At 39.6% G+C, this 22211-nt stretch overlaps 1 protein-coding gene across 4 annotated transcripts in view; it reads right to left on the bottom strand.

Annotated features, from left to right (window-relative positions):
• Positions 1-20701, bottom strand: part of LOC137785933 (DNA (cytosine-5)-methyltransferase 3A-like) — a 46058-nt gene extending 25357 nt beyond the window's left edge. For 2 of the 4 annotated variants that reach the window (XR_011077540.1, XM_068577504.1), the window contains exons 1-6: positions 20501-20701; positions 15428-15639; positions 10697-10804; positions 3875-3998; positions 3523-3557; positions 3271-3387 (exon numbers count right to left, since the gene is read on the bottom strand). Coding sequence is in view for 3 of the 4 variants with exons in the window: in XM_068577504.1 (XP_068433605.1) it covers positions 3271-3387; positions 3523-3557; positions 3875-3998; positions 10697-10804; positions 15428-15493 (450 nt within the window). In the remaining variant the exon portion in view is untranslated. Of the gene's footprint in view, positions 1-3270; positions 3388-3522; positions 3558-3874; positions 3999-10696; positions 10805-15427; positions 15640-20313; positions 20449-20500 lie in introns of those variants that run through there. The other 2 variants (XM_068577505.1, XM_068577506.1) reach the window with 2 other exon arrangements.
• Positions 20702-22211: the final 1510 nt, after the last annotated feature.

The raw sequence follows: 22211 nt of genomic DNA, 5'->3' as shown, positions 1-22211 counted from the left end.
TCACTTTGTCTCTCCCTTTTACCGTCTGCTCGTGCAAACGCTTTCTTGCATCTAGAGACATTTTCACACACACACACACACACACACACACACACACACACACACACACACACACACACACACACACACACACACACACACACACACACTCCATCTCAGGGGTGTCAATTCAGACAGTGCCATTTGCTATATACTCCCTCATAAGGCAAACCAATTTCCGTCATGGTTTTAATTTTCTTTAGAAAAATACTCAGTAACAACCTATAACAACATAATGTGCTTATTCTACATAAACTATTAAAAACAATTCAATAAATAATTTGGTGTTTTCTTTGGTATTTTTGTCACATGTGCCATAATGCCCGCCGATTAAAATGTATGTCGTACAACCTCAAGTTTCTATGAGATGACAGGATTTGACATATGGCAGCTAGTTTAGGTGCAAAATCCACCAAGACTGATAAAGGGAGCACATCTGCAAGCCGAGCGAGCACTCCTGCCTTTCAAACATAAAAGTGGCAGTAAGAAAAGTGTGTAGGTGTGTGTGCGTCATCTAATAACTAGTAACTAGCGAGCACAAGGGCCTGAGGGAGGGTGCTAGGTGTCTGCTCTGCTGCGTAACCCGGGCTAAAAATAACAGAATAGTATATTCACGAATAATAACTGATTAGTTTTGTAGAACAGGCTGTAAACATAGCACTGGCATATTATCATATTTGAAGTGATGGTGTACATGGCAATAAGTTGCCAATTAACACATCCAGCACACATGGTGGAACATTTGTATTTATTTAGAGTCGTGTTGCTGGTCCCCTGATGAATGTTATGTAATATTTAATCTCCTTTAGCTCTGTTTTTGGTCTCCACCAACAACTGAGGAAAATATATGGCTATTCAGCTGCTAAATGTTCTACTATGTTCACAGGTTATTCACTTGGCCACCGTCTGCTGTCTGGTGCTGAGCAGGTAGTGTTAAGTAGGTGTTACAAGGTTCCCTGCTGAAAACAACAGCCTTAAATAATAATGTCACAGTTGATTATATATCAAATATGGCTTTTTAAAAAGGGCCAGATTTGATAATGTGAAGATGCCCAGGGGGCAATAGTCTCTTTCTTCAACCATAAAAGTAACATGCAAATAATACACAATTTTCATTGTCACAACCATCTTCTTTTTTTCAAATGACAATGTAACCAAATATAAGCCACTCAGGCAGTCGTGAACACCTTCTAAAACACAATTCTGCCTTTCATTCATATCTGGAGTCAGATAACTTCTGTCAGGGCGGTGGGAGATAAAAAGGTCTGGAAACCACTGCTTTTCGCAATAATAAAGTGCTGAAATGTACAACTGATGCACTCAAGGGCAATGCGTGTCAAATTCAACCAATGTCAAATTCTTAAAAAAAAAGACAATTGGTGCATTACAGCCACTGAAAGGCAAAGCACCATTTCACTTTCAATGTCACTTCCCTGTGTCCAGTGTTGTTCCAGTATATGTCACAGAAAATAAACTATGAAAGGAAAAGAACACAAACATCTATCACCAGTCAGCTGTTTGTCTGCATGAAAGTGCATTCCCTTTATGTTGACACAAAATACCAACCAAAACGTGCAGTTAACTCAAAGATTATTCCAAGGTTGAAACAAAGTATATTCAGATGTCTGATAATGAATAATAATTACATATGCTGAAGATGTGTTCCAACAAATATACAGGCAGGCTCATAATTGTGACGATTTGTCAGCTCTAAGACAGACCAGCATGCACCAGCGTTCATTTATCTGTGCTGTTCCTACTGGGACTTGTCGAAATGTCTTCCCTAAATTACTATGACTGTTTATTTCTGCAGGACTTACCGAGTTGAATTTAAGACTTTATGGTTACATAGAATATGAATTTCAAAATATGATCGCAAAACCAGTAAGGAGAATATGTCCAAGACGTATATATTATTATATCAGCCGTGTATCACAGTAATTCCTAATGATATGTTAAAACTAAATCAACGCAACCTGGACCCAAATAAACGGTATATAATTGATGAATTTACATTTGGCTGAAACTGACACTTGCCTAATTATAAGTTGATGAGCTTCGTAGTAAAGTAGCGAACAGTAGTGACAATGTTTCCTTCAGTTCTGATGGTGCTGACTGAAACTCCACCAAAAAGAACTGAACAGCCTCTTGCGTGCAAAATCCAGTGTAAAAATGAAGCCACTTTTGGTTTATTGTTGTGCAACGTCTCCAGATAGGCAGCAATGCAATCTGATACAAAAACATTCAATAACTGAAATGATTTGGCAGGGAAGAGAAAGACTGTTATTCTTTTCAGGAAACTGAATACAATGTTTTCTGAGACATTTCAAGACCTGCAGATACCACGATTGTGTAATATCTCTCTTAGTTGGAATAGATAGCATGTGAATGTACATCAGTCTTGTCATTAATGTCTGAAATCTTAGCTCCGTAAAGGAAATGCCAAGTTCAGCACAGCAGGTAGTGGAGAGTGAGGCGCTAACTTGACCACCGATGTAAACTCAGAGCTTACAAGTGGATGCTGAGATGGAGGGGGAGCGTTTGCTACATGATCACCAGCAGAGGTGGCAGCAAATGATGGCATCGTTTTAACGTGAGCGGTGTGGCAGCCGGCATGCAGCAAACGAGACGTAACAAAGCCATGATGGAATGGGTGCAGTGGAGGTACGTTGCAGTGAGGTCATGTGAGCATCAACTCACATGAACTAGCTTGCAGGATTCATTTCATTTTAATTTTTTAGAATGCAAATAATCGTCAGTTGTTAATCATTATGACTGCTCTTTCATTTTATTTGCATAAAATGAACATTTAACAAAAATAAAATATAAAAACTGCATATATATCGAGTTCCCTAACACAATAAATTCTACTGCTAGACATTTTTTCCTGTTATATTGCCCAACACTAACCACAGTGTGCTTCTGTTGTGAAGGTTGATTTCACCAACTGGACTACTCAGTAGTACACGGGGCAAAAAAATAAAACTAAAAAACAGCTTCTACTGTATTTTGGTTGCTTAACAATACAAAGCCCCAATTTAAATTAAAAAATACATTTAAAAACAAACGCCATCGGGAGTGTCTACATGAAAAATGATGATCTTTCCAATCGGCCCAGTTTAATCTGGTTGATGTGTTAACTTGAGACGTCTTGTTCTGATTTAGCTCCAAAGAAAATAAAAGCCTCCATCTTATTGTGGCTACACAGACTGAGACCTGTTTCTCTCCCACCTCCATCTTCCAGCGGCTGAGCCACTCTTCTCTCTGTCTCCTGCTGATGTAGTACGGATCTCCAGCCTGGAAAGTCACTCTGGGGACTGGCCTCCTCCGCAGCCTGCCACTCTCGCCCTGCACATACAAACACACAGAAAAGAAACTTGTGATATACTTTCACATGAATCTGCTTGTACTGTGAGAGAAATTTTTTCTTCATTTTTGGATGTAAAAAAAATACGTCAGAAGTAAGATGGCAACTGGTTTTACCTCTTTGGGGGAGTCGTTTCCGTCATCTGGCTCGTCTGTAGGAGAAGAAAAGGAAGGGAAGTGGTCCATTTGTACAGATTTAACAAGAGGTTTAACGAGGAGGTGAAGTTGTGGTTTTCATCATTTTGCTCGGGCATCCAAATTTAAAGTCAAAATGCCCTTAAACACTGCAATATGAATGTTATTTGACTATTAAAATTTAAGGGAAACTGACATTAAGTCCTCTTCAGGATTGCTTTCAGGATTTTCAAATCCTGAAAGCATCCAAAATGTAAATTAGCCATTTTAATCACTGTGTAAATGATCAAAGTCATATTATTTGGAGAATTATGACTTTATATTAAATCTATACCCTTATTCTTCTTGGTTTTCTCAAGTTTCCGACGGCCCCGCTTCTTGCGAGGGGAGGGGGAGGGCTCCGGTTCCTCCGGTGGGGTTGGGGGGGCATTTACACAGGGGTCAGGGGTCGCCATCTCCTGGGAAACAGACGGAGAACAGTCTCGGTCTGAGAAAACTGCTGCTGGCCCTCGTCTGGACTCATCAAAGGACTCCGCAGACATAATAACCATACACACACACTCGTACAGGCCTTATACATACACACAAACACACACACATAAAACTTGTGGATACACACACAATCAAAGAGCTACTGCAATACAAGCACATACCTATTAGTCTGCTCTTGTTAGTACAATGCAGAGCAGGTACATCCAGCAGAGTGTGTCTGCATTGGATCAGTATAATAAACACCCCCCCAGCGCCCATTAACACACACACAAACACACACTAATGAGATGAGGATGGGGAGTGCTATTGATGTCGTTAACTGTGCTAATGATTAATGAGCATGTGTGTTATATAAAATAATATTTAATTAATTAATATTTACCAAACTAATTTAGGAAATTCTAAAAATGCTTGGATGGTTTTGAAATGTCATTTCAAACAGAAATTTATTAAGATATCTTAAAAATATTAAGATGACAGTACTTGGTTTGTTTAATTATCCACCTGTCTCCAATTCAATGGTTTATCCATTAGCTTACCAGCATTACTGATGCTAAATTCTGAGTGTTGGCTCTGAAAGGCCAGCAGGATCTTAATGTGTGTGTGGCTGACAGGCCAACACATTTTATAGATGGGTAGTTAGAAAGAGGAAAGCTGGGGTGAATATCAAACTCAAAGGCTGCGCTAACGCTAGCTAGTGCTAACAAGCCCACAAAAGCTGTAATGAGCAGGTGAGAAGGCCTGTTAAAAGGCAGAGCACACAAATGGGGGACTAAAAGGGCCTTGGGACAAACTTAACTGCACCAGCACCCCACTTTTAGGTGCAGTTAATTAAGATCAGCTTAAACAGGAACAAGGTTTTGATAAATTATTTTAGTGGCCAAAACCCACTAAGAGACCATTTGTTTATGTTGCCTTAATGTTTGCTTGCCCTTTTGCAAAACAATTTGTAAATAGCTATGAGCATTTAAACGGCCATTTATTTGCTACTGCTCAACCCAGTTCTGAGAGAGAACGCAGGGACTATAAGGCAGCTGTGTTTTGAACTTCTCCAGTCTGCATATAGATGACAACATAGCCTTCTTTTGTTTTAATTAACAACAATGCTATTCTTTAAATGAAAAATCACTATTACAGAGCTGGCAACCCACAATGCTTTAAACATAGTGTGCTGTACATAAAACAAGATTATGACTGAGTCTCTATCATCAAGAATATGTTTTAACTGTGTAAAAATGTGTATATGCTGAAATGAACAGCAGAGATTCTGCATGTGCGAAAAGCAATATTTGAAGTTGGGACAAACATTGAGAAACAAAAGTGAAGTGACTTGATGAGAAATATATATATATATATGTATATATATATATATACACATATAATATATATATATACATATATATATATATATATATTTATGCATTTCATACATAAATCTAAATAAACTGCAGAAAACATAACATATACTTTCGAAATCAACAAATCAAAGCAGTTAACTAAATTTCAACCACTTAAGTCAAGTTGTTGAAATCAATGTAAAACTTTGAAAAAAACAAAAATACATTTGTGATACCTAAACATCGCAATAAATTAGCTGACACAAATCTTTAAACTGTACACATAAAACAATAGAAAATAATGGCATGAATTAAAATGAAAGTTTCTTTAACATTAAACTAAAACGAGCGCACCACTACCAGTGTCTTTGATGTGAACGCATGGCCTTAGCATTTATTGTTTTAGCCCCGACATTAAAGCTGCATTAAGCAATATTTTACCATTACAGCATGAGGCTAAATTATTTTGACACTACATCAGCTCCTACGGCTAACTTTTAAGCAAACAACTGACTACTTACACATTCAGCAGAAACAGAGGAATCTGGACTTGCAGTCATCTTTTTGGCCACATGTCGAATGTAAATTCAATTCAGCTCCTGAGAAAATATCTGGATGTCTATATGTTCGACGTTTCTTCAGCCACTTCGCCTCGCCGTCATTTTGCGCCAAACAGAAAGTGTACACCCGGCTGTGTGAGCCAGTTGTACACTTCCCTTTGTGAAAGCATGTGCATTTGTTGGGTTTCATTTAGGCCGGTGAACCAAAACTATGACCTGGATGCGGCTGCAGACTACAGTGTAGATTCACACTACAGCGAGTCTTTTCATTTCATTCAGTGTGACTATATAAGGTATTGCTTAATGCAGCTTCAAAGTTGTATTAAGATAATTTAAAATAATGATTTAGACACAGCAATATATGGAAGTTGTTGTATAGAGAGATAGACTCACACACAACCACAGACAGGGTCTCCTGTATGTTCACTGGTGGTTTATGTTATTATTCACCTCTTTTCACATCTCCTTCCTCACTTCCTCTTCACTTACTATCTAACCTCAATCTTAAACGATAGACAGTGTGGAAAGTACCTCATTCTACTGACTCTAAGCAATCCAACCAAGTGCAGTTTATAGGGTTGGAGGAAACAGTGATACCCAAGGGGAGGCTAAGGAGTGAAAAGGATGTAGCAAAGAATAAAACAAAAGTACACAAAACATAATAAAAATAAGCAGTCCCACTGTCCTAATACAGCAAATAAATGCATGAAAGGCCAACATGTTTTGTAGCAGATTCTAATGTGACAGATTGAAGTAACACATGTTTTTACATCAGTTATTATGATTAGTTCACATCACAGCAGCCGTGAATCATAAACTCGTAAACATTCTGTTTTGGACATGTCTAAACTAAACATGTCTCAGTTTAAACCGTGTCCTGCTTTACATTAATCTCAGTCAAACATAGCGGCCTCTACCGGAATAGTAACGTTAACTTCTGCAACATTTTCCATCCCATGCTTCATCTTCAGCTCAGTACTTCTACATATTACATTCTACAACATCTATTTTAATTATATGTTTTTTGTTTGCTTCAGTTTTGCTAGCTAACGCTTGTTATTACTCGGGATAGCTGATAAGGCCATGTTGGCAGATGTAGCTATCGCTAGTCGCTAGATTTTCTGAGTTTTCAAGCTAGCTATTTCTCCTAAAGAAAATAAAGATGAAGCCAGCAACCTAATCTAACAGCGGTGAAAAATAACAAACACGTTCATGAAGCATTTGGCTTAAGATTACTACCTCTAATGATTATTTTTTACCATTTCCTTGCATTGTCTACAGAAGTATGATTATCTCTAAAGAGTAAAAAAGGGAAGTGGTACAGAACGTATGAACTCATCTCAACTTAGCTACTCACAGCTGCCGGTTCATCAAGCTAAACATAAGGTTGTCTAATGCAACAAATCATGTTCAGTGTTTTTTAAACTGAGTGTTGGAAAGTGTTGATGGTCATTATGGAGGCTGCAGTTTGTGTTGCTGTTGAATGGTTGAGTGTTTGAAGAAAAGGTGTTTCCGTTAAGGCTGCAACTAACCATGTTTATTAATTATTTCCTTGATTCTGATATGTCTCACAGTGTGAAGAACAGAACACCATGTACACTATTATAGAATGGACAGCTGAATTTCCATAAACTCAATTCACAAAAGGCAGTTTATGATGAAAAAAAGGCTAGAAACACTTAAAAATGCAAAAAAAAATCAAATCTTATCGAATTACTTTTATAGATGTATTTGTTGAATTACTGTGAAAATCTGGATAACGGTAATGATTTATATAAGATATATATATATATATATATATATATATATATATATATATATATATATATATATATATATATATATATATTCATGCTTTTGGAGATCCAACTTCCTCAACAACAAGTTTACATGATCTGTGAGAAAGTTTAATCTGTGTGGTTTGTAACATAGTAAAAGACATTTAAGATGGTTTTTACAGAATCTTAACAGCTTGGTTACTTGCAGCTTTATTTGTAAAATAAAAAGCGTTTTAGACCCAAGACAGTTCATTTTTATATGGCAGCCTCAAGTCACGACACTATTTGGCCCGTCACGATTTCCAGCATTTCTTGTGACTTTTAAGGTTTGGGTGGAAAACAGAAAGCACCAAAGAAACCACACTGAGCTGCATAAATGCCAAGACCAATTAAAAAGTGCTGGTTATTAAGTCATGCCTAAGATCGTAGGTTTCACATGACAGTTCCAGTAATTATACTAAGGATAAAATCTAGTTATTAGAGTGCAAAGTTATTATTTATATCAGTTGACATCAGAACTAACTGTGGTGAGGGGATTTTCATGTTAAAGCATTAGGCTAAAGGGTGGGAAAATTACTAAAAACACACACACATAATAAGAAAATCCACCAGCTGCACCACACATGGTTCTGGTGGCAAAAAAAATAGAGCGAAACAAGTGAGAACGTAAAGAAAAAAAAGGAAGTGACTGACATCTAACTTAGTGCGGTGAATGAGCAAAAAGAAAAATGAAACAGCTGCCAGAAAAAAATAAGAACCAAAGAGCGTGAGAGGAAAAAGGATGGAAGCTTGCAATGGTTATGGACCCTGAAGCTAATCCACTTAACCATGAAAGTATCACCATTACTGTAGTAACATATGTACAGACAAGTATATGTGACTGTGTAAATGTATCTGTGTGAGAGTGTGGTTACTTGTGAGAGAGCTGAATGAGTGAATGAAGCAGAGAAAGTGAGGCAGCCACCTTCTCTATAGTTAGTGTCACTGACAGCTCCACCCAGAGCACCACACAATGGCTCTATTTTGGATACACTCTATTGTGTGTGGTTGTGTGTGTGTGTGTGTGTGTGTGCGTGTGTTTCTGTGTGTGTGCGTGCGCATGTGTGTTTGTTTTAATCTGGAAAAGGATCCTACTAATGGTAATAATACTGCCATTCTATAAATGTTAAAGGGCGAGTTTATATTTTGTTCACTACAACATTTTATCATACTAATATATCTACAATACTACTTCTGTTGGTGCTGCTAGGTTAATAATTATAGTAATACTACTATTTTACTACTGTTATAAGTACTACTAAAACTGTACTACTATGATTAATGGTGCGACCACTTGAAGTGCAGAACAAAAACAATATACAAACATGCAGACCTTTGGTTGCATGTAACATGTGCGTTTTATCTGCAGCCGTATGTGTGTTACTGTTTATGTTCACGTGTGTGTGTGTGTGTGTGTGTGTGTGTGTGTGTGACAGGACCCACATTAATCTTGCCTCCGAGCTCAGACATCAAAGCATGATCAGACCTGCTCTCCTGCACACACACACGCACACATGTACACACATGCGTGCGCGCGCGCACACACACACACACACACACACACACACACACACACACACACACACACACACAGTAGTTCACTCTCTATTCCTCTCTGACTGGTGTTGTTTGATCAGCTATATTGACTTGATGATTCGACCACAGAGTTCAGTCAGCACAAAGACACACGCACACACACACACGCACACAAGGTGAGAAATAAGAGGATGAATGGAGAGAGAAAATATGAAGGAGAGGAGCTGCCAAAGCCCTGAAGTCTTTGAGAATGAAAACATATTGTGTTTGGTGTCATTACAGTCATGATTCAGCTTACTCTCAGATCACAACTACGTAATGGTTTAGAGGTGATCGGAAGGTTGTCAGCTTAATCCCCCAGAAGTCAAGTTGACACACATGAAGTAGGTAACACTTTCACCATGTTCAAAAGTAACAGTATTCATTTTACAACTTCCAACATTAGCTCATAAACATACATATTTGCCAAGTAGAGAAATCCAGCAAGAGTGCAAGTCTGAATTTCACCTTCTGCCCGTTACAGCCACTCTGTAGTTGTTATAGGCTTTCCTTCATAAAGATAAGTGACCAGTGATCCATCAAAACATTGAACAACTTAAGCTACATCAGCTTATAGTTTTTTCCAACATGCTCTTTTGTTTTCTTTGAATTAATGTTAAAGGCTCTGGCAAACTTTGTTGTGTCTTTCAAATGAATTTAACGAACAGACTCTGGTCTGGTCTTACTTATTTTTAACGCTGTTGTCCCATTCTGCAAATCCATCCATTATTTTGGCAAGAATTTTGTTATTATAACTCAATGAATCTAGATGTTTAGTTTGAATAAATCATACTTTTTCTTGAGCTTCAGCTGTAAGCAAAGTGGTAATAGCCAGTGTGTTGAAAATGTGGGGGACTGAGCCAGACTGACAAGTGAAAATGATGACAAAATGATGAGGAAATTAAGCTGGCATTGCATGTTGAGGGACAGAATGTATTGACTGTTAAGTCCTACAAAACAGTCAATGCTGAGGGGATCCCTGTTGCTAAGACACACTGCTGGTAAAAAAAAAAAAAAAAAAAGAATTCTCAATGTTACACAGAAAAGCAGCAGAAAAGCAACTAAAGAAAGCTGTTGTGATGAGGCAACTGCTCTATCCCAAAATCTGCCAAACACACTCAAATGTGACACATCATTAAGGCAGCAAGTGTTTCCTCAGATTGATGTGTCATGAGAAAACACTGAGCGAACGGCGCCTCAGCAGCTCGCAGGTGTGAATGCATAAATGTGAAGCAAAGTGTTCCTGGAAACAGTCAATTTAACATATCTTTTCAGGATCGACACAGGGAGTTTGTATAGGTGAATAGGTAATCAATCACTCTGCAGCAGTGTGGAGTATGAAAGGCTGGAGACAGCCCATAATTACAGTACTCACAGGAAGCAGCTGTTTGCGTTTCCTTCCGGGACGACCCACTCTGCGTTTGGTGCGGGGGCTCGCTGGTGTCCCCTCCTCTGGACTGTCGTGGTCTGCTCCATCTTCATTCTGGACAATTACAGGGAGGCAACATCAAACACTGAGCCAATTGAATGACTGTATGAAGTCATAATTGACGTCAGCAGTGAGGCCGCAGTGAGGCCGCATTGAAGCGGCGGAGATTCAAAGAGATGTGGTTGAGAAACATTACGGGGCAGTGGCTGGAAAACCGGATAACATGAATACAATAACTTGGCCCTAGTTATTGTTTTTATTTTCACAAGGGTATCTGCAGTTCTAATGAAGCCAAATGCCACCGTGTTTATAGCCTTTTCACAAGAGAACAAAAAGTTATATTGAAGACCATTTGATAAAGAAATGACTTAATAAAAAATCTTTTCTGATCGAACAAAGCAGTTCTTAAGCTAGATATGTTTGCTATATGAAAAACAAAACTAGCTGTGTTTAGTAAACCAAACCGGATACATATCGTACTGCAGTACTTCTAGACATCTGGATTGATTTGACTGAAGTGGGGAAAACTTCTATATGATGAAAACAATATGAAATTCAATTTAAATTGGTTGTGTCCCGGACTAACAGTTGACCGTGAGTCATGTTATTATCGTTTAGCTGTTTCAGAATTTGTTGAGCGCAGAGTGGCGTACAGATCGATAGACAAAGAGACGCGGTTTCAGCCCGCTTGCTTTTCCTGGTTGTAAATAGAACCTAATTGAATTTTCCTCCATTGTAGCAATCGACATGTAGAAGGGAAAAATGACAGGGAAGCGAAGGGACAGTTAACGAGACAGAAAGAGAGAGAGCGAGAGAGGCTGACTTAGCTCCGCAAACAACTGTTTCTACATGCCTCCCCCAGTTGATTTTACAGAATTGTTCCTAACTTTAAACAATATCTAATGCTCTGATAGTGCTGCAATCTTATGGGTGCTCAGATTAATGAATGCACCATCTGATTTTGAAGCAGTTGCCTTCAGTTGTTTGTTGATTTGAGTTTGAGATTAGCAGTCAAATCAGGTCCTCAAATAAAATTGTCCACAACAATAATTTAATAATAATACTATAATAATAATTTCACTATTTGAGGTCCTAAATCCCAGAAATTAGTTAACATTTTGAAATAAGTAGAATTTTAACACTTCATTCTACGATAGAAAATACGTCAGTAAATAGCCCACTCTTGCATTTTAAAGCTTTTACGTTTATCTAAAAAGTGCTTGCAATCAAGCGGCGAAATGAGACGACCAAACATCATGACACCGACTCTTCCGTCTTCACAACTTAGTTGTTGATACTAAGGCCCGTGGTGTGTGACCGTGGTGTAGATGGCTTAAAGTCTAACATTAGATTTTTACATTTGCCGTCTGCATTCACGCTTCAACATTCATTAAAGGGATGTGCATTTGTGAAGATGATCTTGCTAAACAAAAAGTCTAAGTATCATAATGATGAGTACCTTATGCTGGCAAAAAAAAATAATCTGAAGATAAGAGGATGAGAGTACAGACCTGTGTGTTTGCCCCACTATCAGTTAGAACAAAGGTACTGAAACATCCACTCATTCACAATCAGATCTGACTCTTTTTTTCTCAGAGCTGTGAATCTACTCACACCAACACATTTGTAATCTTTGGGTAGATGCAACCCCACCCCCCAATTATTCCCTCACTTTCTATTTTTACATCGGCTCTGGGCAAAATTTGAGTAGCAAGTCTGTGCTAAATCTCTATTGGACAACGGAGCACAAATGCAAGAGCTAAATAAAATAAGCAACACATGTTGAGCAGTCAAAACATTAATTTGGTGAGATGCTTGTTACTTTAAGAGGTTGGTATTCTAGTCAGGAGGCAGGAATTTGTCAGCCACAGTGATTTTACTTATGGGCCATTTTATTCATATTTGTGCTCTCTTTGTGCGTTTCGCTGCCTTAAGAAGTACTGAGCACACTGCACGAGTTGTGTGAATTTGTAAATGGATGTTTAGATATAGTTTCGTGGCTCCTATTTTCTTCAAATCATCAAGACTTTTCCTCGTTTTTATTATTCTTTGTTCACGGTGGAAGAATGCGAGTAAAGTTTTCTTCAAGAATTCAATGTTTCCCGGGTGAATAATTGATGTACAGATGGCCATTTTGTGTGTGAAGTATTCCTTTAGAGTATACAAAAGAGATTATTACCTCTGATGACACATTCACATCATCCTACTTCAGACTCTCAGCATTAAAACTGAGCGCTGCTTAAACTTCTAGTCCTCCACCATCTACAAGCTTCCCGTCTCCATCCCTCCGTGTGTCACATCGTCTGTAAGACACGCTGCTCTTTTGTTGTGTGAGAGACTGTCGAGTGCAGTTTGATAATAATACCTGCTCTATCTCCTGACTCTCTCTTCTGGTGTAATCACTACGACCTGCCTCCCTCTCCTCTCCCCCTTCTGCTGGACTCTGTGTTGCGGTGACAGTGGAGTGGTTGCTAAGGTGCCGAAAACTGCTTAGCAACCGTCTCCAATGGGGCCGCCGTGCTGACTAAACATTTTGATGTCACTTCCCTGACGATCAGCACAGCAACCGGCTAGAACGGGGTAATGGGCCCTGCGCCTTGTCTGCCCGGTGTGCCTCCATATGCCTGTGTCACGACGCACACGCGTCTTCACAGTGCACGTGAACTGAACGTGCACAAAACAAAAACAGGACAATTCGGTCGAATACAAACCGAACAAATAGCCATAGAGAAAATATGGCAACACACAAATGCGTATAGACTGGCCAATCTGGCCATCTTTGGTCTATTTCTGTCTCCCGGCAGGTTATTTTAGGCCACTGCAGTTGCTAAGCAACCAGACTACCAACCAGGCGGGCCGAGGAGGATCCCATCAGCAGCAGACAGCTTGTCCTCGTTCTTTCTTCCCGATCCCTACAGTACGTCCTCCTCTCTCTCCGTCTCCTGTTTCCTGCTTCTCTCTCCGTTCTGCTCTCTTCCTGTGTATCACTTTGAATCTGTTACTCACTTAATCGTTAGACGATGACGCCGTCGACACTTTATTTCTTCTCGGTTCAGCCTCCGTACGGATTCACATTTAAAGCACAGCAGAAGTCACTTTTATGCAACCCCATTGATAAAATAATCACTATTAAACGTGTATGTGCACTTACACGCTTGCCATTTTTAAATTCACTCAATGACGGATTCAAAATGACACGACTAATTGACAAATCCTAAGCATCGTTTTATCGTGGTCACTCTGTCGGACCACTAATAGTCAACAATATGGCGACAGAGATGGAAAAAACAACACAACCACACGGTTACTGTTGCTTACACAGATCCTCCATCACATCTTTTTACCATCTTCAAATTCCCTGTATGCGTGTCATAAACCGTGCTGGGTTCAACGTAAATGCTTTTTCCCACTAGCCCCATACAAATTGATTCATTTATTAGCGGTTAATTATGTTAATTAATCTGTAGTTTCGCCCCATCTTGTCATGCCACCTAATTAAACTCCTGTTTACGGAATAATTGATAATAATTCAACTTATAAACTTGGTCTTTACTTGCCGCCATTTACTCCCTCTCTCTCAGAGAATGCTTTTCGTGACTTTCGTTCACAACTGTAATAAATGAATATTAAGATTACAATGTCTGAAGCCCGAAGTTTAGACCTGTTGATCCTTTGTTTAACCTCACTATGAACCTTTTCCACAGGTTGAAGTTGACTACAGGCTCTCACATTACTTCTGAACATCACAGAAATGTCTTTCTGTCTTCAATATATGAGCAGCAGCTTCTGTCATGTGCAATAGATTGTAACTGGATTAAAACCTCCTACTTCTATATCCTGCCATGTTTTCCTCTCTGTCCTAAAAGATAACTGTGACACTTGAATTTCTCTCAAGTTTGTTTTACTCTTTGAGAGCAAAGTCTCAGAAGTTAAAAAGCACAACAAACTCTATAGTGAAAAAAAAAACTCCATAAGGGAAACTTTGTTCTCGTTGGCTCTCTGCCAGCATGTGAATGTGGAAGTAAGTGAGTAAGACGGCTCTTTATATAGCAGCACTATAGAATGAACTTCAAACTTCTCACAGATTTACGAGGGCTGCCCTCGGCTCCGGGGGAGCAAATGAAAGGAGCCATTTTTCACTTTGTGTATGTCTGACTGTGTGTTAATGTGTGTTTGTGTGTGCTCACTTGTGTTAAAAAAAAAAAAGACTGTTTGAGACTCAAAACCCTGTACTCGTCTCACCTGCATATGGTGGTCGGGTAAGTGTGCGGAATGCAGAAAGTGAATGTAAATAGATAACTGTAAGTTTAATTATTACACACACACACACACACACACACACACACACACACACACACTCACACACACACACACACACACACACACACACTGTTGCCTGCCAGATTTTCTGTGTGTGTTGGCTAAAAAAAGCTCTCAACTGCAAGCTAAAGTAGTAGTGGTGGTAATGATAGCTGTAGTAAAAGTGGTGGTGGTTGTAATGATATCTGTAGCTGCAAAAATAGCTGTAGTAGTAATCTAATATGCATAATAGAAGCAGCAATAATAACAGTAGTCCATTACATTAGTAGTTGTACTAGTACTACTGCTTGCAGCAGTAATTGTATAGCAGTAGTGGTACATTACTTCCCACTGTATATAAAGAATAATTTATCTCACATCATTGGCGATGTCATTCTCCGGTGTCTCCGGCGGCTCGGCGGCTGCAGGACTGTTGGACGGCATGGCTTAGAGCAGTTCAGTGGAACCAAGTTTATAAGGTAAAAAATAGAGCAAATCAAAACATGGAAAAGTCTGTCAGAAGCACCAGGTGCAGCTTCATTCAATCTGTCTGCCTGTCTGTCGGATGATCACTCAGTCCTCCCCCTCTCCTGCAGAAGAAAGAGGAAACAAACACACACAGCATGAGTGGATTTACAGTAAAAGGACACTTGCAAAGCTTGAAAAAGGAATCATTCTAAGTATGTGGCTGACATCTTTTTTTCCCTTCATTTATCCTTTGTCACACACACACACACACACACACACACACACACACACACACACACACACACATACACACACACAAAGCCCAGGGGTTAAGGCAGTAATGGTAAAGGTGTCTCTATGAACTGTGCTTGATGGATGGGTCCCATGCACATGCAGAGCGGAAAATATTCCATTTCAGAGCGTTCACAGGTTACACACATGTATGCTCACACACACACACACACACACACACACAAGCACACACACACACAGGTGGTCTCAAAGGAAGGATTCAGGGCAGCTTTCAACATGGCTATCACGGTGTTTGATTGATGTGGCCGGATAAAACTGTGACGTTTCATTATTGAACAAAATGGCTATGTTTTAAGTAGTAAACGTGTCAAAAATCTGATTATTTGCCCTCAAATAGGACACAGATCTGGTTTTATTGACAGTATAAACAGGTAAAAATCTCATGTTTTGTTTTTTTGTTTCTTGAGTTATGCAGTCTGTTAATCATATTGTATCTAACTGTTTTGGGCAAAGCAAACCCCATTCTAAACAGTCTAGAGGTGAAACTGATAGCAGCACTGATTCCGTTATCCATCATGCTTTTTTATTGCCATTTTTGACAGCAGATAGTGGAGAAAGACAGGAAACATATGGAGAGAGAGGGGGGGATGACTTTCAACAAAGGTCCTTAAGTGAGTTTTAAGGCTACCAGAATCCACTTTAGCACATCTACAGCTTTTTTGTTTAACGAATAAACAAGTTCTCGGAATCTAAGCTGGCGTATGAAAGCTGCTTGTTTTGTTTGACTAACAGTCAAGCGAGTGATTTGGGCTTTTTTTGAAGGGATGCATAAAATGTATATACTTTTTCTGCAGTTTATACTTCGCAACTAAATCGTCACATCTGAGTTACGTCACTCCAAATTAACAGTTGCCATGACTCCCGGCAATAGCGCATACATGTCATTGTTAGAGTGAGTATTCAGAGAGGGGGGGGGGGGGGGGGCATGTGTGACCTTGTACTCATTTTATCTCTCTTTTGTCTCATCACTCATTATTTGTTATATGGTAGTTATTAAGTGAAAAAACTATTGAGCAGGCTCAAAACAAATTCACCCTGTTTTCGTCAAGAGGGCATGGATAGTTTTGAATCCCTGATTTGAATCTGCTTGGATTTGTGTTTTTCTCCAGCTAGTTTGGCAGATTGTAAGCTCTTGAGACTGTTAAAGGGCGTTTACCAACGAATGGCAAACACACTTTGACAAAATGTACCCATATCTGGCTCCGAGGCGGGTATCTGTTCACAGTTTAAGTCTTTCAGATAAATGAAACTGAGGAGCAGACCGGATAGCCTAATGTTACATAGAAGGTGGAGTCTCACAAGACAGTGCTTCACTTCTTGGTCAAATTCAATATTGTTGCTTTCAGTCTACGTTTGCATGCAAACTGCCAAGAAGAATTAAAGATAGGCAATTAAACTGTTCACTCTGCTCATTCAAATCTAGAAGACTTTAAACTTTGATTATGCTCGTGTTTTTGTTCTAGCTCCATCATTTTCTGCGGCCTATCGGCCTATCAGATTCCGCGACCTTTACCTCCCCTGTATCTGACCTTAGTCCTATCCTCAACCAGTTATTTCTGCAATGCTTAACCAGAACCTAATCCAGTTACAGAGTACTGTGGAACACCTTTGCATATCTCTCCATCTGCACATTGAAATTGTAGTTTGCTTTTTGATTGTCAGTTTAGTGAATTGATCTCACATTAAAAACAAAGGCTACTGCTAGTTATTTTTTACTTTAGGATATCAAATTGTGTATCCTTATACACAAGCTGAGACCATTTAAAGACAAGGTCACCTTTGTTAAAGTGCTAGTAATTTTTTAAGTTTGTGGTCTATTCTGGTGGTACGATAACTATTCAGGGCCGGATTAATCCAGTTGGGGGCCCCGGGGCAGAATGTTGCTGTGGTGCCGGTTCCTCCCACTCTCTTTGCCTCATGTAAGTATCTTGTTACCGCTGAGTACCCATTAGGTACCGAACACAGCGCAGACTGCACATGGCAGCTTCATTATAGAGCAAGACATCAACGAGCACCTTTACAGTGACATACTGTCCTGCCGCAGGACACACGTGGTGTGTAAGTTAGTGTTTCACATTTACCATGTAAGAATAAAGGTGAAACAATAAAGGTCTTAATATTTTTTTTCAAAACGATTTTCTCAAGATAAGGTACAAATGCTTAACCTTCAAATTGCCACAAACTAACTACGACAGAGTCTTTCTTAGAATATATATATATATATATATATATATATATATATATATATATATATATATACATATATATATATATATATACATATATATATATATATATATATATATATATATATATATATATATATATATATATATATATATATATATATATATATATATATACACACATACATACATGATGGCATTTGTCCAAGTATCTTTGTCTCCAATGAACTAATAAAGCATGTCGGGTGTGAAGTTTTTGTGACTGTATTTTTGCTCGTCACTTCAAGAGTGTGATTTGTTCAGATAATGAACACAATCCAAACACAAAAGGATCTTAGAAATACTATGTTTGTACATGCCTAAAAGTGAATTGGATCACAGCAATGATTTGGATTTGAGCACAGTGTGAGTGCAGCCAATATGTCTGGGTTTCCTCAAGATGTATTGTACAGTATGTCACTCCTCTCGCTGTGGCCTTACATCACCTACTGTTAAGACAACAGGCAGCCGGCCAGGGTTACCAGCGGAAAGATATGGGAGGAAACTTTGCAGAAATGGGTGTACAGTATCCACCCACATCCCCGGGGGCTACCTGAATTAGCTCCAAGACAAGCACCTCCTTCAAGTTCTACATATATAGGTCACCCACCTATCAGTCTTTACACAGTGATTTAAATTGTTTCAGTCTTCATGCAGCAGTGGTTTGACTTAGACCATAGTTAAAGGCCTAAGCAGAAGCCTGTACTGGTGGGAGGAGAAATGGTTGCGCAGAGAAAAAGCTTCAGCGGTATGTCAAGGTAATGAGAGCTGGGCAGTGATACCACAGGGAAGGTAGGTGTTTTTTCCTTCACAATAAAAGCATCACATTTATTATTTTCTTTGTCCTATTCAATTTGAATAGCTCTTTGTTTGTTTATCTCTTATATATTAATGTAGTAGATTATCCTCCCCTGATAATCAATAAAGGAAACTTTAAACTCATCAACAAGATACTAATGGTCCATAGCCAGGATATTCAAAATTATGAGGTAATCTGAGGTCATCAATCGTAGTCTCACAACACAACATTCCCTGACCGTCACGATGAAGTCTTTAGTTTATATATTCAGCTATGTTTTCTGAAGTTGTAAGTCCCCAAGGCTGGTTCCAAACCTTCACCACACTGCCAGGAATAATATTATAATGGGCAAATACTGAATCCTTTATCCATCTATTTATTTATTGCTGGCCTTAAAGTTACAGCCTTTAATGTGATCAGCTAAATACCCACAATAGGTTTTGTTGATTGTATAATGTAAAAAAAAAATCTAAACTCACAGATAAAGATACATAGGACATAACTTAAATGATCTAAAAAAAAAAAAGTGATCACAACATACTAGAAATTAGACCGTTAGACATTTTGATGGATATGCTAACTAACGTTAACATATCGGCAATTATGTATTTTAGTTTAGGCCATATCTTTAAAAGTCCACAGATTTACTGGTTCCAGATTTTCAAATGTGAATATTTTCTGGGGATCTTCTAGTCTTCTGTGACAGTTAATTGAACACCTTAAGGACTTGTGGTCAGATACAATAGAACATTTAAAGACCTCACTTTGGAGTTATGGAAATTGTGACAAATTTCTGACAATTTATCCACTTATGAAAATAAACTTAAATTAAGACGTGATATCATTAACTTAACATATTTATCAATCACTAATATATTTGTTCTTTGATAACAGTACAGGAAAAGAGACGTGTTTACCGCAGTGTATAGCGAGACTTTTATTTTAAAGTCTACGCCGGAAGTGTCGGGAGTATTTCTGCAAGCTTGACGGAGCCGAGCTTTATGACAATTAATATTGGGAGCGACCTCACACGGCCTTTACCGGACAGCCTCCCAAAAACGGTTTATAATCTCGGCGGGGGTGTGTGCGGGTCGAGCAGCCGCTGAGAGACACGTGACTAAGTGTGTAACGACCGTAAGCCTTTACTGGGTCAGGTTAAAAAAAAAACACACACACGGGGGCGCGTTTCAGTCCGAATGCACTCGTTAACCTCAGAAGGCGCGCGCGCGCGCCCGCCCGCTACCTCGCTTGCTCTCCGCGGAGGCGACGGTTCCGCGCGCTGATGTGTCTGTCTGCATCTGGTGGGAGACGAGGACAGTGCGCTCCAGTTTAACGTTACCGTCTCGTGTCTGGGGGAACCGGGCGGTGTTGCGCTCCACCGGACAACGTTTAACACACACTCGTTTTATAACGGTTGTCCGGTTGCCGTGATTTCCCTCCCACCGTGCGAAAGAACTCACCAAGTTCACCAGCACCGTGAACGAACCGCTCCGTCTTCACGCGCACATCATCTGCTAAAACGGAACCAACGGCTTGGCTCCGGAGCGCGCGATGACTTTCGGAGATAACCGCAACGTTAGCTTAACTTAACGGCTGTAGCGCCTGCTGGTGTGCGTTTACGGGCTAAAATGTAATGTTTATATTTACCGTGTCGTCCGTCCCTCAGGTACACGGACCCTGACGGTCTTCGCTCTCTCTCTCCTCTCGTTCACGCTCGCTCTCTCTCCCTCTCTCTCTCTCTCTCTCTCTCTCTCTCTCTCGCTCTCTCTCTCTCTCTCTCCCTCCTCGCGCTCTACCGAGTCTTCTCTCTCGCCTGCTGGCTCTCGCTCCCCCGCCTGCTTCTCTCTCTCTCGCTCTCGCTCTCTCGCTCTCGCGCTCTCACTCTCGCTCTCTCTTTCTCCATCCAACGAACCGGCATGCTCGCTCTATCACAAGCCGCAGAGGCTGCCGCACCGGAGAGAAAGTTTCCGCTGGGTCCTAAAGTCAACCCACGAGAACGCAACACTTCACCTGGTGACGAGAAGACGTGCATCTAGCTAGCTCGATAAAACAGTCGTTCAAAAGTTTGGGGTCATTTAAAAATGTCCTTATTTTTCAAAGAAAATCACTGATTAAATGAAGACAACATTAAATCGACTAGACATACACTCATATGGAATTGTCTAGTTTTTAATGAAATATCTACATAGATGTACAGGCCCATTTCCAGCAACTATCACTTCGGGGTTCTAATGGTACATTGTGTTTGCTAATCGCCTTAGATGACTAATTGTGCAAAAAAAACAAAAAAAACCTTGTGCAATTATGTTAGCACAGCTCAAAACACTACTTCTACTGGTGAGAGAAGCTATAAAACTGGCCTTCCTTTAAGCTAGTTAAGTATCTGGAGCATCACATTTGTGCATTTGATTATACTCTCAAAATGGCCAAAAAAAGATAACTTTCATGTGGAACTCGCCAGTTTATTCTTGTTCTTAAAAAATAAGGCTATTCCATGCGAGAACTTGCGAACAAATTGAAAATTTGTTTGAATGACACCAAACATTTGAACGATAGTGTAAACTTTTGAAATATTTCAGACAAGTTTAGTGACATCATTACAAGAAAGAAGTCAAAAAAGGATGTAGTATTAGTTTACATGTTGAAATGCTAAATTAACTCAGACAGCACAACCCTTGTTGCATATAAATAAACAAATATAAACCATGCATTGGCCTGAATATAAAACAATATTTCGTTTATTGAAAGTAAGTTTCAAAAAGTACATTTAGTATTCACAATATCGGATATTCTTTTTAAATGGCAAAGAAAGTGACATTCAGAAAGTGTTGCTGTGGGTTGTGCGCCTCATTGTTTTAGCGGTTGCTCCAAGGTGCTTCACAGAACTGATGCCACAGCACCAGCGAAAAGTGTGCTTGCAACAACAGACTGGTCAAATATCTCCAACATGTTGTTAAAGGACCAGAGTTTCCTCAGGAAGTAGTCTGCTCTCTCTCTTTTCCTGTAAACAGCCTCGGTCTTGCATTTCCACTCCAGTCTGTTATCAACTGGACTCCAAGATACGTGTACTTTTCTTCCACTTCATCTTCCAGAGTGTTAATAGGACTTGTTCTCCTTAAGTCAATGACCAGCTCCTTGGTTTTGGTCACGTTAAAGAGTAGGCGCTTCCCCCGCCACCTCTTATAGCGAAGCTGGCCACCACTTCCCTGCAGTCTCCTTCCTGTCCACCTTTAAGACACCCAACAACTGCAGAGTCATCTGAGAATTTCTGCAGATGACAGGGCTCTGAGTTGTATTGGAAGCTAGAGGTGTTTAAAGTGAACAGAAGAGGTGGCAGAACCACACTGCTGATGACCTT

This window comes from Clinocottus analis, unplaced genomic scaffold, assembly GCF_023055335.1.
Source record: "Clinocottus analis isolate CAN_PGR_092001 unplaced genomic scaffold, fCliAna1.0.p SCAF_15, whole genome shotgun sequence".
NCBI classification, from domain to species: domain Eukaryota; kingdom Metazoa; phylum Chordata; class Actinopteri; order Perciformes; family Cottidae; genus Clinocottus; species Clinocottus analis.
The sequence above is the reverse complement of the archived record's forward strand: the minus strand, read 5'-3'. Positions and strand labels throughout refer to the sequence as shown.